The sequence below is a fragment of the Pan paniscus genome, chromosome 18 (assembly GCF_029289425.2).
Source record: "Pan paniscus chromosome 18, NHGRI_mPanPan1-v2.0_pri, whole genome shotgun sequence".
NCBI lineage: Eukaryota > Metazoa > Chordata > Mammalia > Primates > Hominidae > Pan > Pan paniscus.
In genome coordinates, this window is record NC_073267.2 from 66361931 (window position 1) to 66375846 (window position 13916).

The following is a 13916-nucleotide window of genomic DNA, read 5'->3' on the forward strand; positions in this document are numbered from 1 at the left end:
TCTTTATAGACAGCCTATTGCAGGAGTAAAGCTCCTCTCATGAGCATGTCTGTCCTTTGGTCCACAGTCTCAGCCATGTGATTCTAATCCCAGCTGCTCACTCCCTTAGCTGTGTGACCATGGTCAAGTTACTCTCCAAAACTCAGTTTTTGCATCCATAGAATGGAGGGAATAATTAGCATCCCCACCTCCATGGGCAGAATTGAGTTGTGGGGGATTATCCAAATGTATCAGGAGGACAGGGCTGACTTGGTTCCCCCGAGTACCGGATCTGCAGGATCCACAGTGCCACAGACTGTAGAGCTGGAGGAGTCCTGGAGTACTCTCCAATTCTGCCTGTACAGGATACAGATGGGGAAACTGAGGCCCAGAGAACAGAAAGGGCGTGGTAGGAGGCAGAGCCAACTCTAGACATCTGGTCTCCTGGGTGCCAGGTCACCTTCCCAGTGGGAGCTGGGGGAGAAGCTAGACCTCACCTCCTCTCTTTCCAGTGATGCCTTTGATTTCAACTATGGCGTGTGTGTCATGAGGATGCGGGAGGGACTCAACGTGTCCAAGATGATGCAGGCGCACAGTGAGTACATGCCCCACCCACTCCCAGAAAGTTCTAGAACACATTTTTTGTTTTTAAATGGCAGAGGGAAAAATGAGTAAGAAATAAAAGGTTACAGACTCGTAGAAAGTCGCCTCTTAATGGTCCCTTAGAGCCCATCAGTTTTCCCAGAAAGAGAAAGCAACGCGTTCAAGGTCATGCTTCCCAGCTGGGGCAGAGCCAGGACTGGAACTCAGGGTTCCCCAAATCACAATTGGGTCGGGGCAAAAGGATCTAATATAGGCCGGACATGGTGGCTCACGCCTGTAATCCCAGCGCTTTGGGAGGCCAAGGCAGGTGGATCACCTGAGGTCAGGAGTTCAAGACCAGCCTGGCCAACATGGTGAAACCCTGTCACTACTAAAAATACAAAAATTAGCTGGGTGTAAGGGTAGTGCACACCTATAATCCCAGCTACTTGGGAGGCTGAGGCAGGAGAATCACTTGAACCCAGGAGGTGGATGTTGCAGTGAGCCAAGATCGCGCCATTGCACTCCAGGCTGGGTGACAAGAGCAAGACTCCATCTCAAAAAAAAAAAAAAAAAAAAAAAAAGATGTAATAGAAAACCAGGAAAGAGGGGAGAGGAAAATGCCTGCAGGAAGATGCCAGAATATGAAAATACATAATGACCATGGGAACCGGGCATTTTGGTCCACTGAGTAGGGATGTGTTTTGCATTTTAAAGTCATATATGACTGCAGACTCTGAATTAGAAATATTTAGAGAGGCTGGGTGTGGTGGCTCGTGTCTGTAATCCCAGCACTTTGGGAGGCTGAGGCAGGTGGATCGCTTGAGTCTAGGAGTTCAACATCAGCCTGGGTAACATAGCAAGACCCCATCTCTACTAAAACAAAAAATTAACCAGGTGTGGTGGCACGTGTCTGGAGTCTCAGCTACTTGGGAAGCTGAGGTGGGAGGATCGCTTGAGGCCAGGAGTTTGAGGCTGCAGTGAGCCGTGATTGCACCACTGCACTCCAGCCTGGGTGACAGAGCAAGACCCTGTCTCAAAAAAAAAAAAAAAAAGGAAATATCTAGAGGTGTGTGAAAGCAATAACGTGTATGGCAACAAATGAGAGGCAGTGCTGGAGAGACTGGGAGCTTGGAGTCCGCGTCTCTTGCAGCCAGGGGCAGGATCCGTTCATTTGTGCCATTGCTGAGGGCATGTCTGGCACATGGCAGCTGGTCAATAACTATTTATGCCACCAATATTTACAGAGCAGTAACTCCACTCCTGACCAACGCTGCTCTTGGTGCTGGGGTTACAGGCACACCAAAAGCCAAAAAGCCTCTGTTCTTGAGAAGCTGACACTCCAGAGGGAAAAGCAGACACTTGCCAGTGGACCCATAAGTTATTTCAGATTGTGAGAGTGTCTGGAGAAAACGGGTGCAGGGCGTAGTGGCCAGGGAAGGCCTCCCTCAGGAGGGGGCCTTTTGCTGAGGAGGCCAGGGCTAGGGGACGTATGTTCCAGCTCAGGGCGCACCCACCGCCACGGCCCAAGGTGGGGATGAACGTGGCCTGTTTGAGGGGCAAGAGGAGGCCAGGCGCGACTGGAATGTGAGGAGCCGGGCAGGAGGCAGGTCAGAGGGAGGCCAAGGCCAGGTGCAGTGGGGCCGTGGAGGCCAGGCGGGGCGTCGGGACTTTCTTCCTAGCATTAAGGGAGCCCTGTCAAGGAGGAACCCACGGTGCCCTCAGACAAGGAGAGCCTGTGAACAAAGCTGCCTCTTCTTTTGCAGTTAACCCCGTGTTTGACCCAGCGGAGGACGGGAAGGAAGCCAGCGCCAGAGGTGCCAGGCCATCAGTCTCTGGCGCTTGTCAGTGTTCCCACTCAGAGCTCAGGGCACTCTCGCCCTGTGGGGCGGCTAGGGGTGGGCCACTTGGGAACTTGGTCGAGGACAGGTGGTTTTTTCTTGTGACAGTGGTGCCTGAGTAACTGGAGTTGGGAACTGGAGGGGCTTGGCCGTGTCAAAGATTGCCAGCAGCCAGGCGCAGTGGCTCATGCCTGTAATCCCAGCACTGTGGGAGGCTGAGGCAGGAGTTCCAGGCTGCAGTGAGCTGTGACCGCACCACTACATTGCCAGCCTGGGTGACAGAGTGAGACCCTGTCTCAAAAAAAGAAAAAATATTGCCAGGAGGTGGAGAATTCAGGGTCACGGCATCATGGGGACCCACCTAGCAGGCTCTGGGGCCCTTGTCCCACCCCTGCCAAGGCCCCTCTAGCCATGCAGGGTGGGGTGGGATTTTCCTTCGTCCTCTCCCACCATCACTCTGGGAGACAGGGGGCCTGAAGTGCAGGCGGGAGGGCTGCTGTGGGCATTTGTGAAGGGTGCAGGGGGTGTTTAAGGGAATGGAGAGTGCACTTCCCTACCTACCCAGAGGGCTCTGGGACTGCCCCCACCCCCAGTACTCACCAGAATCCCGGGAGAGAGAAGCTGAAAGCAGGGCAGGGGCACATCACAGCACTGAGCGTCCTGGGCCCCGGTTCCTGTTCCACCTGCCAGAGAACCCGTGTTCAACATCAGAAGGGGCGTTGGTGGGGCCCTGGGCCAGGCCTGCCTGGATGCGTGGCAGCTGGCTCTGCTCTGACCCGCCCCCACCTCCTGCAGTGGACCCCAAGGCCCTGGTGAAGGAGGAGGAGGCCACCACCATCTTCCAGTCGGAGCAGGGCAAGAAGACCATAGACATCTACTGGCTCTTTGACGATGGAGGTCAGTGACCCCCTTGGATCAGCCCTCCTGCCCGGCGGGGGCAGGGTGGTGATGGTCTTCCTTCCTTCTCCTTCCTGGCCTGCTCTCAAAGGGGACAGGGGCTCCTGGGCCCAGCAGTGAGCTCAGGGGAGCCCAGAGGGACCCCTCTGTCTGGCCTCTAGTTTTTTGGTTATAAAATGGGAAGCTTTGAGAGAAGAGCTGAAGTCGCCATGAGATGGAAACTTCTGACTGGATGGCCCTTAGGGGCACAGGCAGGTGATATAAATGGGGAGATGGGCGGTGCCCAGGAAAGCTGGAGGAATATTTTTCACTTCACAATGAAATATAACCTCTCCCATTAAAAAAAAAAAAGTGACTTTCAGCTTTATTGCTCCTACCTTTGATAGAGTCACAGATAGAAAGAAAATGTCTTCGCTCCAATGGAACGAGTCCTATTAATAACTGCCAAAATAGGCTGAGCACTTACTACCTGCCTGACAGGGAATTCCCTACCTAATGCAGTCCCCAGGTAGGAGCTGTCATGATTAACTCCGCTTTATAAATAAGGAAAATGAGGCACAGAGGATTACAAGGTGATATGTGACAGCTGGCCCTTGGTCTTGTGTGGAGAGACAACAGAGAGGGATGAGGGCTCCCACACGCTGGTCAAATATTCACTCTTCAAGAACTGCCAATGACCTCGATTTTTATGTGAAACTCCTCAATTATTAAATGACTTTTGTTTTTTATTATTCTTTTTGAGACGGAGTCTCGCTTTGTCGCCCAGGCTGAAGTGCAGTGGCATGATGTCGGCTCACTGCAACCTCCGCCTCCTGGGTTCAAGCAATTCTCCTGCCTCAGCCTCCTGAATAGCTGGGACTACAGGCGGCTGCCACCAGGCCCAGCTAATTTTTGTATTTTTATTTTTATTATTTATTTATTTATTTATTTATTTATTTATTGAGATGGAGTCTCACTCTGTTGCCCAGGCTGGAGTGCAATGGTGTGATCTCGGCTCACTGCAACCTCTGCCTCCTGAGCTCAAGTGATTCTCCTGCCTCAGCCTCCTGAGTAGCTGGGATTACAGGCGTGCACCATCAGGCCCGGCTAATTTTTTGTGTTATTAGTAGAGATAGGGTTTTACCATGTTGGCCAGGTTGGTCTTGAACTCCTGACCTCAGGTGATCCACCTGCCTCGGCCTCCCATAGTGCTGGGATTATAGGCATGAGCCATGGTGCCCGGCCGCCAGCTTGTTTATTTAAATATGCTGCACAAGCACAAATAAACCCTACCCCACAGAGCACCGTGTGCGACTTGAGTTCAGTCAGCCATGTTCATTATACAGATGGGTCGACTGGGGTCCAGCGAGGAGAGGAAGGGGTTTGCTAATGGCAGAGCGGGGCAGGAACTCACATAGTGCTCTGTCCTGAGTGTATTCTTGTCATGACTCACGGGGACTCTCCTTGCCAGGCCTCACCCTCCTCATTCCCTATCTCCTTGGCCGCAAGAAGAGGTGGAGCAAATGCAAGATCCGTGTGTTCGTAGGCGGCCAGATTAACAGGATGGACCAGGAGAGAAAGGCGTAAGTGTGGAGGGCTGGCCCGGGGGTGACTGCAGGGACCAGTGTCATCTTAGCTCCACCCAAGGCTGTCCCCTACCCTAGATCCTCTACCACCACCCCCAGGTGGGCACTGAGATTGTCCCAAAGCCCAGGGCCAGCTCTCTCCAGGCCATGGCAGTGGGGAGGAGCAGGAGCAGGTTTCTCTCCATTCCAGAAGTTGTTCTGGTTTCCTGCCCCCTTCAATAAATGCAGATGCCCTAGGCTTTGCTACGACAGGGAGGGGAGTTAGGTTGTAAAGTCACAAATCTCTGGGTTTGGATAACAAGAAGCATAAAAATAAGAAAGAAAAGGAATCCATTTTTTAAATTTAAAGCTAAAAAAATACAAGAAAAATAGAAAAAAAAAAGATAAAAAAGAAAAACAAAAAACAAATCTCCTCCAGGAGGAACCTGTATGAAATGAAGGATGGGCTGGGCCAAGGCAGCTGGATCCAGGAGTCCAGGAGTTCGAGACCAACCTGGGTGACATGGCAAAATCCTGTCTCTATGTTTTAAATTTTTATATATTTTAATTATTTTTTTTTTTTTTGAGATGGATTCTTGCTCTGTCACCCAGGCTAGAGTGCAGTGACACAATCTCGGCTCATTGCAACCTCCGCCCCCTGGGTTCAAGCAATTCTCCTGCCTCAGCCTCCCTAGTAACCAGGATTAGAGGCGTGCGCTACCATGCCCAGCTAGTTTTTTTGTATTTTTAGTAGAGATGGGGTTTCACCATGTTGGCTAGGCTGGTCTCGAACTCCTGACCTCAAGTGATCCACCCACCTCAGCCTCCCAAAGTGCTGGGATTACAGGTGTGAGCCACTGCCCCCAGCCAATATTTTAAATTTTTATATAAATATTTTATATATATTTAAAAATTTATATATAATTTTTTGAAAAAAGGAAATGAAGGCTGGAGAACACGCCTCCTCCTGAGAAATGAAGTAGGGGCTAGAATCCTTTAGGGCATCAGTCCCCAACCTTTTTGGCACAAGGGACTGGTTTCGTGGAAGACAATTTTTCCACAGGCTTGGGGGAGAGTGGTGGTTTTGGGATGGTTCAAGCTCATTACATTTATTGTGCACTTTATTTCTATTATGATTACATGGTAACATATAATTTAAAAATGATACAACTCACCATAATGTAGAATCAGTGGGAGCCCCGAGCTTGTTTTCCTGCAACTAGATGGTTCCATTTGGGAGTGATGGGAGACAGTGACAGATCATCAGGAGGGTTCGTGGCCCTCTAAGATCCTGCAAGAGGGTTCGTGGCCCTCTAAGAGTCAAATGCCACTGCTGATCTGACAGGAGGCAGAGGTCAGATGGTAATGAAAGCGATGAGGAGTGGCTGTAAATACAGATAAAGCTGCGTTCACTGCCATGCACCCGGTTCCTAACAGGCCATGGCCAGTACCTGTTGGCAGCCCCGGGGATCAGGGGCCCCTGCTTTAAGGCAGTGTCTCCAATGCATGGGATGCAGACTCTGGGTGAGACAAGAGGTGACTTTAGTGGCCAGGGGTTGAGGCAGCAAATACCACTGAGTCTTTTGGTGAGAAGTGCCTTTTAATTCTCCTCCAATTCTGGGGCTGATTCTGCAGAAAGTCCTGGTTTAGCCTTGGCCCGTCCTTCCCTTTGGTAACCTGTGCTTGTCTCCCTGAGCAAGAGGAGTAGGCTGGACGCATGGGCTTGGCAGGCAATGGCATCTGGCCAGAACTTAGTGACCCTGGTTTATCGACATGGGTTTTATTGGACACCTCTCCCTGGCAAGAGGTGCTGGTTTTCTGTTTAAAATTGTGATGTTGGCTGGGCACAGTGGCTCTGCCTATAAATCTTGGCACTCTGGCAGCAGGCCAAGGCAGGGGATTGCTTGAGGCCAAGGGTTTGAGACCAGGCTGGGCAACATAGTGAGAGCCCATCTCTACCAAAAAACTTAAAAAAAAATTAACTGTGAATGGTGGCATGTGCCTGTAGTACTAGCTACTTGAGGCTGAGGCAGGAGGATCACTGAGCCCAGATCAAGGCTGCAGTGAGCTATGATTGCACCACTGCACTCTAGCCTGGGTGAAAGAACAGATGCTATCTCTATTTTTTAAATAATAATATTTTATAATGATATAAAATTTCCCTTTGAAATGTATCTAAGTTTGGTCCAGGCGTGGTGGCTTATGCTTGCAATCTCAGCACTTTGGGAGACCAAGGTGGGTGAATCAGCCGAGGTCAGGAGCTCAAAACCAGCCTGACCAATATGGTGAAACCCCACCTCTACTAAAAATACAAAAATTAGCTTGGCATGGTAGCATGTGCCTGCAGTCCCAACTACTCAGGAGGCTGAGACAGGAGGATTACTTACACCTGGGAGGCGAAGGTTGCAGTGAGCCGAGATCGTGCCACTGTACTCCAGCCTGGGCAACAGAGCAAGACTCCATCTCAAAAAAAAAAAAAAGTATCTAATTCAGAATGTGAGTTGGTTTAAACAGAAAAGGAAGTAAATAGTAAGGCAGGTGGCACACAAGTATGGAGTTGACAGATGTCGGCAGGTGGAATTGGGCAGCTGCTGCTTTGAGCAAGTTCAGGTGAGGTGGGAGGTGGTAGGCTGGAGGTTGGCTGGAGGATACAGACAGATGGGGCAGTTTGCCCAAAGTCATCCAATTAATTAGCCAAAGAGAAGAACTCCTGCCCGGTCTCTAGTGCTCTTTGCAACTATCTTGGCTGTGATGCCCCAGGGTCAGAGTAGGAGGGGATCCCCCGGCCTACACCACCCGGTCCTATGCCAGGATGGCCTCCCGTGCTCCATTCTCTATCACCCGCAGTGTGAGTTAAGGGAAACCCAGCAATCCTATCACTTTGTCCTCACCCCCACTAAGAACTTTCTCCTGGGAAAGCCCCTTTTCAGCAATGCTAAGGAAAGTGTTGCTTGGGAAAAGCAGCATCTGCCTTCTCTGTGATCTCCAAAAAGTAAATAAGATACGAGATTGCTCTGCAGTCTCTGCTTCCTGTCCTGGCTCTGAATGGAAGCTGGGTTCAGTGGGTTTGGTATAGCTCAAGGCTATGGAAGCCTGGGCTAACAGCATGTCCTTGGTGGGAAGGTTAGGTAACCCTTCTCTGCCTCCCTCTGTCCCTTCTTGGGCCACATCCTCTGCTCTCTACATAATCCTGGGGCAGGTCTATGCTGCCCTTGCCTAGGCACTGCCCAAGCCTGCCAGCCTCCGCTTCTACTGCACACCAAGACAAATCTGCCCACAGCTCTGCTTTCAAAATTTCACTCCCCAAGATCAGGGACCAGCAGCGGCTTGCCTGCTGGGTCCCAGCCTGGTCCTCCAGACTTGTTTCCCATTTCTTCCTCTCTCCCAGCACACTCCATGCATCCCAGCCAGCTCCTCACTGCCCTGTTCCACCCCCCTGCACCCCGATGCCTTCCCTCCTTTTGACTGTTCCCCACCAACCAGTCCAGTGGTCCCTAACCAGGCTGGCACATCGGAATCACCTGGGGCATTACCAAAACCATGTCCTTCCCAGGGGTTCTGACTCAATGGTGGGCAAGGGGGTCGGGGGAAGGGTCCAGGCAGGTGTATTTTTTTGTTGGTTTGATTTTGTTTTGTTTTGTTTTGTTTTTTTTGAGATGGAGTCTTGCTCTGTCACCCAGGCTGGAGTGCAGTCAGCTTACTGCAAGCTCCACCTCCCAGGTTCACACCATTCTCCTGCCTCAGCCTCCCGAGTAGCTGGGACTACAGGCACCTGCCACCACGGCCGGCTAATTTTTTGTATTTTTAGTAGAGACGGGGTTTCACTGTGTTAGTCAGGATGGTCTTGATCTCCTGACCTCATGATCCACCCGCCTCGGCCTCTCAAAGTGCTGGGATTACAGGCATGAGCCACTGCGCCCGGCCAGGTATATTGTTTTGAAGGCTTCTTGGGTAATATCAGTGTAGACCCTCCCCTGCCCCACCCACTTTGGCCTGTAACAATCTTACCCCTCTTTCACCGTCCAGCCAGACCGCCACCTCTGTGAAGTCTTCCCTGACTGCTACAAACCACAGTAGGCTTCTCCTTCCCTGTTAGATGCTAAGTCAGCGCCGTCTGTCTTGCTACTCCTGGGTCTGTACCTAGTTTCTTGTGGGTTATCTTCGCTTCCTCAGCCGCTCTAGAATTTCCTTTATTCAACATTCCTATTCCTTAGACCTTTGTTACTCAAAGTGTTGTCTGTGGACCAGCAGCATTGCATCCCCTGGGAGTGTGTTAGAAATGCAGAATCCCAGGCCTCACCCCAGACCAGCCAAATCAGAATCAGCGTGGTAACAAGATCCTCAGCAGATGCGTAGACATGTGAAAATTTGGGGTGCGCTAGTACAGAGATGGCCACCAGATACTTGGGAAAGTCTGATCAATTACTTTTCCATTTCACTTGTCATCATCTAACCCATTTTATGGGTATTCGTTTCCTGTCTGCCCCTACCCCCATGTTCTACAAGGGCAGGCTTTGATCTATTTTCCTCACTGCTATGTAGTCAGTAGGTGCTCAGTGAAAATTAGTTGAATGAAGAAATACATTTTTAAAACTCTCAGGCTGGGCATGGTGGCTCCAGCCTATAATGCCAGCACTTTGGGAGGCCGAGGCAGGAGGATCACCCGAGGCCAACATGGCGAAACCCTGTCTCTACTAAAAATACAAAAATTAGCCAAGCGTGGTGGCACACATCTGTAATCCCAACTACTTGGGAGGCTGGGGCATGAGAATCGCTTGAACCTGGGAGGCAGAGGTTGCAGTGAATCGAGATTGCACCACTGCACTCCAGCCTGGGAGACAGAGCAAGACGCTGTCTCAAGAAAAAGTAATAACAATAAACCTCTCCATGTGTCCTCCAGGATCATTTCTCTGCTGAGCAAGTTCCGACTGGGATTCCATGAAGTCCACATCCTCCCTGACATCAACCAGAACCCTCGGGCTGAGCAGTAAGTTCTGTTTTGGGGCTTCCAGGCAGAAGGGCCAACTGTGTGTCTGGAGACCCCTCCGCCGGCTGCCCCCTTTTTCCTTGGTAAACTAGGAGCAAGGGTCTCTCCTCCAAGCCCTTCCTAGATGTGTCAGAGGGCACAACTTCTGCAGTGGCTGTGGCCGGGGCCTGTCCCCTCCCTGGGGCTGAGGGGACCACAGGGCAAGGCGGCTGCAGCCCCTGACATTGTGTTAACACATTGGTGCTGGGAGAGGGGAAAAGGTGAGTGACCTGGGCAACAACTTCCTTCCTCCTTCCACGCAAGGGCAAGAGCACAGATTTTAAGCAAACCCCTGTGTGAATTTGTAGCAGTGACCAATGGCAGGTTCAGCAGAGACTGTTTGCTTTCCAAATGGTGTAACTCCGTCTTCTTCAAATAAGACATTTACAAACAGGATTTGTATTTTGTCAATCAGTGTGCGTGAGGTTTTCCAGGACTGTCTCCTCACTAAGGTATGTTTCCTCCTGACCTCCTAGCCCTAACTTTTCTCTTACGTCTCCCAGCCATAAGGATGTCCCCCATCTGGACAGGGAAGGAAATCAAGACAAGCAGAAAGGAGCTGTGTAATAGTGATGCATACATTGGCTCCAACCATTTGTTAGGAGCTGTGCTTGGTGCTGCAGAGGCAGAGATGAGGAATCTGCAGCCCCATCCTCCAAGCATGGCTGCAGGCTGGTGAAAGCCAAGGGCAGTTGCAATGCTGCAGAGACAGATCAGGGTGCCAAGGAGAGTAGGATTGTCTCTGTTGGTGGAAAAGCAAAGCCTTGCGAAAGGCTGGCCTTGATGATCAAAAAGAGATCAGGGAGATCTTCCAGGAAGAAGAGACAGCAGGAGCAACATACAGACCCCATCTAGCATCTGATTTTTATTTATTTATTTATTTATTTATGAGATAGAGTCTTGCTCTGTCACCCAGGCTGGAGTGCAGTGGCGCAATCCCAGCTAGCTCACTGCAACCTCTGCCTCCCAGGTTCGAGCAATTCTCCTGCCTCAGCCTCCCAAGTAGCTGGGATTATCGGAGCACACCACCGTACCCGGCTAAATTTGGTATTTTTAGTAGAGATGGGGTTTCACCATGTTGGCCAGGCTGGTCTCAAACTCCTGACCTCAGGTGACCCACCTGCCTTGGCCTCCCAAAGTGCTGAGATTACAGGCGTGAGCCACTGCGCCCAGCCTAGCATCTTATTTTAAAAATCCCCTCCATTGACCTTTCATCTGCCTCCAGCTCCTGGACCATTTCTCTCCTCCTTGGCACAGCCAGACTCCAAGATGTTTGCACTCTTTGTTGACCCCTCCTCCTTTCCCCTAATCCTCCCGCTCCCAACCCACTGCCCCCACTGTCTGAGACCACTCTTGCCAGCATCATCAGTGACCTCCACGTTGCCACACCCACAGAGTCCTCTCTCTACCTTTCAGCTGCACTTGACAGTGATCCTTCTTGAGACCGTTCCTTCTTTTGGCTTCCAAGACACCCCTTCCACTGGTTTCCTCCTGCATCAGGGGCCCTTCCTCCAGTTCCTCTGCTGGTTCTTCCTCCTTGACCTCACTTGCCCTTGCTGGCATCCTTGGGGTTTGGCCCTGACCCTTTTCCCTTCTCTCCATTTACTCTGTCCCAGGTGAGCTCATCCATCCTTGTGGCTTCAGATAGCATCATCTGAATGCCAATCAGCCCTACATCTCTCTCTCTCTCTCTTTTTTTTTTTTTTTTTGAGACAGTCTCACTCCATCACCCAGGTTGGAGTACAGTGGTACCATCTCAGCTCACTGCAACCTCCACATCCCGGGTTCAAGTGAGTCTCCTGCCTCAGCCCTCTGAGTAGCTGGGATTACAGGTGTGTGCCACCACACCCAGCTAATTTTTGTATTTTTAGTAGAGACAGCACTTCGTCAGGTTGGACAGGCTGGTCTCGAACTTCTGACCTCAGGCGATCCACCCGCCTCAGCCTCCCAAAGTGCTGGTATTACAGGCGTGAGCCACTGTGCCCGGCCCCAGCCCTAAATCTCTGTCTTTAATGATGTGAGTCACATCGCACAGAAGACCCCCCAGCAGCTTCTGGTCTCACTTGGGGCAGATAAGGAAGCCCTGCCTGACTGGGCCGTCTCTGCCTGCCTGTCCTCACCTCCTCCCACCCTTCCCTGCACTCACCTTGCTCCAGCACACAGGATCCTTCACTGCTCCTCATATGAGCCAAACACGCTCTGCCTCAGGGCTTCTGCATGTTCAGTTCTGTTCGCTTCTGCACCCTGTGTCCCATGCATGGCTGGTTTTGCAAGGATAGACTTCCTTCAGGTCCCAGAAGGGCCTTCCCCACCCATTATTCTCTGTCCCAGTACTTGGTTGTCCCTTCATAAGCTTCCACTTCATACTTATTTGCTACTTGCTTATCACCGTGGCTCTGTGAGGACTGGGGACACAATCTGATTTGTTCACTGTTGTGTAGCACAGAGCCTGGTACAGAATCATGCTCTGTAAATACCTGCTGGATGGTCGGGTGGGTCACAGGTCAGTGGTTGTGGGCAACTTGTGAAAGTTCAGTTGGATGCCAGACCCAGCCAGCAGAGCTGAATTCAACATGGAAGCCACTTTGTAAATGGCAGTGTCCGATGGGTTTCAGCCTGAAAATGGGAGCTGTGGCAACACTGCCAGCTCCCCGCAGGGACCTGGCACCCCTAGAAATGGGGTTATCATCTCAGCCGGCCTCAACCCACTCTCTCGTCCCCAGCACCAAGAGGTTTGAGGACATGATTGCACCCTTCCGTCTGAATGATGGCTTCAAGGATGAGGCCACTGTCAACGAGATGCGGCGGGACTGCCCCTGGAAGATCTCAGATGAGGAGATTACGAAGAACAGAGTCAAGGTGCAGAGAGGGGTGGGGGTGGGAAACGCGACACATCACTGGGTCAAGGACGGGTGTCCTGCATGTCTTGAGCTCCCCCAGCCCCTTCCCTCGATCCTCCACCCTGCCTTCCACTCCGGCCCCTGAGGTATCCTCAAGCCACAGTCGCTCAGGCTGATGGGTAACCCGGCTGTGGAACTCAGTGCTATCCTTGACCTGGGAGCCTGGTCCTCCTGCCCATCTTGAGTGAGCTCCGGCAGTGGGCTTGACTGCCCGGAGTCCTCCTCCTCCTCCATACTTCCTCTATGCCGGGTGGAAGAGATTTCTGAGACTCATGGTGACAGCCAAGGTATAATTAGTCCTGTTAGGCCGGGCGTGGTGGCTCACCCCTGTAATCCCAGCACTTTGGGAGGCCGAGGCAGGTGGATCACTTGAGGTCAGGAGTTCAAGACCAGCCTGACCAACATGGTGAGACCCCATCTCTACTAAAAATACAAAAAAAATTAGCTGGGCATGGTGGCAGGCACCTGTAATCCTAGCTACTCGGGAGGCTGAGGCAGGAGAATCGCTTGAACCTGGGAGGCAGAGGTTGCAGTGAGCCAAGATTGTGCCATTGCACTCCAGCCTGGGTGACAGAGTGAGACTCCGTCTCAAAAAAAAAAAAATTGTCCTGTGGGCCAACACGGCTGCCTGACCTTCCCTGCTTAGCCTCTAGACCCTACCCCTGCCACAGCTCAGAGCTATGGTGCCCCTTCCTGGACAGCACCTTCAGGACTCTAAGGGCTAAGAAAGGGTGTGTGCCTGTAGCCATGCTCTGACTGTGTCAAGGTGGGGCAGGCTCTAGGAGCGCGAGCAAGAGCGATGGGGGCAGGGGCCGGGTCCTACTTCTACCCCCAGTGTCAGTCATTCTCCACCACGAGTGAGCTTACCCCCTGGGGGATATTTGGCAATCTCTGGAGACATTATTGTTTGTCACAACTCAGGGGTGGGGCTGCTACTGTCAGGCAGTGAGGAGAGACCTGCGATGCTGCCAAACATCCTACGATGTGCAGGACACTTCCCACAACAAGGACTTGTATGCCCCAAATAACTACAGTGCAAGGTCCAGAATCCCTTACCCAGGTTAACTCCCTTCCCCTCGGTCTCTTGGTCTCCAGGATAGGGCATCCGTCCACGATCAGTTCCTGAGTGTCAATCATTTCTGAATAA

At 51.7% G+C, this 13916-nt stretch overlaps 1 protein-coding gene across 1 annotated transcript in view; it reads left to right on the forward strand.

Annotated features, from left to right (window-relative positions):
* SLC12A3 (solute carrier family 12 member 3) overlaps nucleotides 1-13916 on the forward strand; it is a 69694-nt gene that overhangs the window by 44969 nt on the left and 10809 nt on the right. The window contains exons 19-24 of the mRNA XM_003823763.5: nucleotides 492-574; nucleotides 2328-2405; nucleotides 3198-3299; nucleotides 4750-4861; nucleotides 9744-9830; nucleotides 12593-12728. Of these exons, the coding sequence (XP_003823811.1) occupies nucleotides 492-574; nucleotides 2328-2405; nucleotides 3198-3299; nucleotides 4750-4861; nucleotides 9744-9830; nucleotides 12593-12728 (598 nt within the window). The remainder of the gene's footprint in view (nucleotides 1-491; nucleotides 575-2327; nucleotides 2406-3197; nucleotides 3300-4749; nucleotides 4862-9743; nucleotides 9831-12592; nucleotides 12729-13916) is intronic.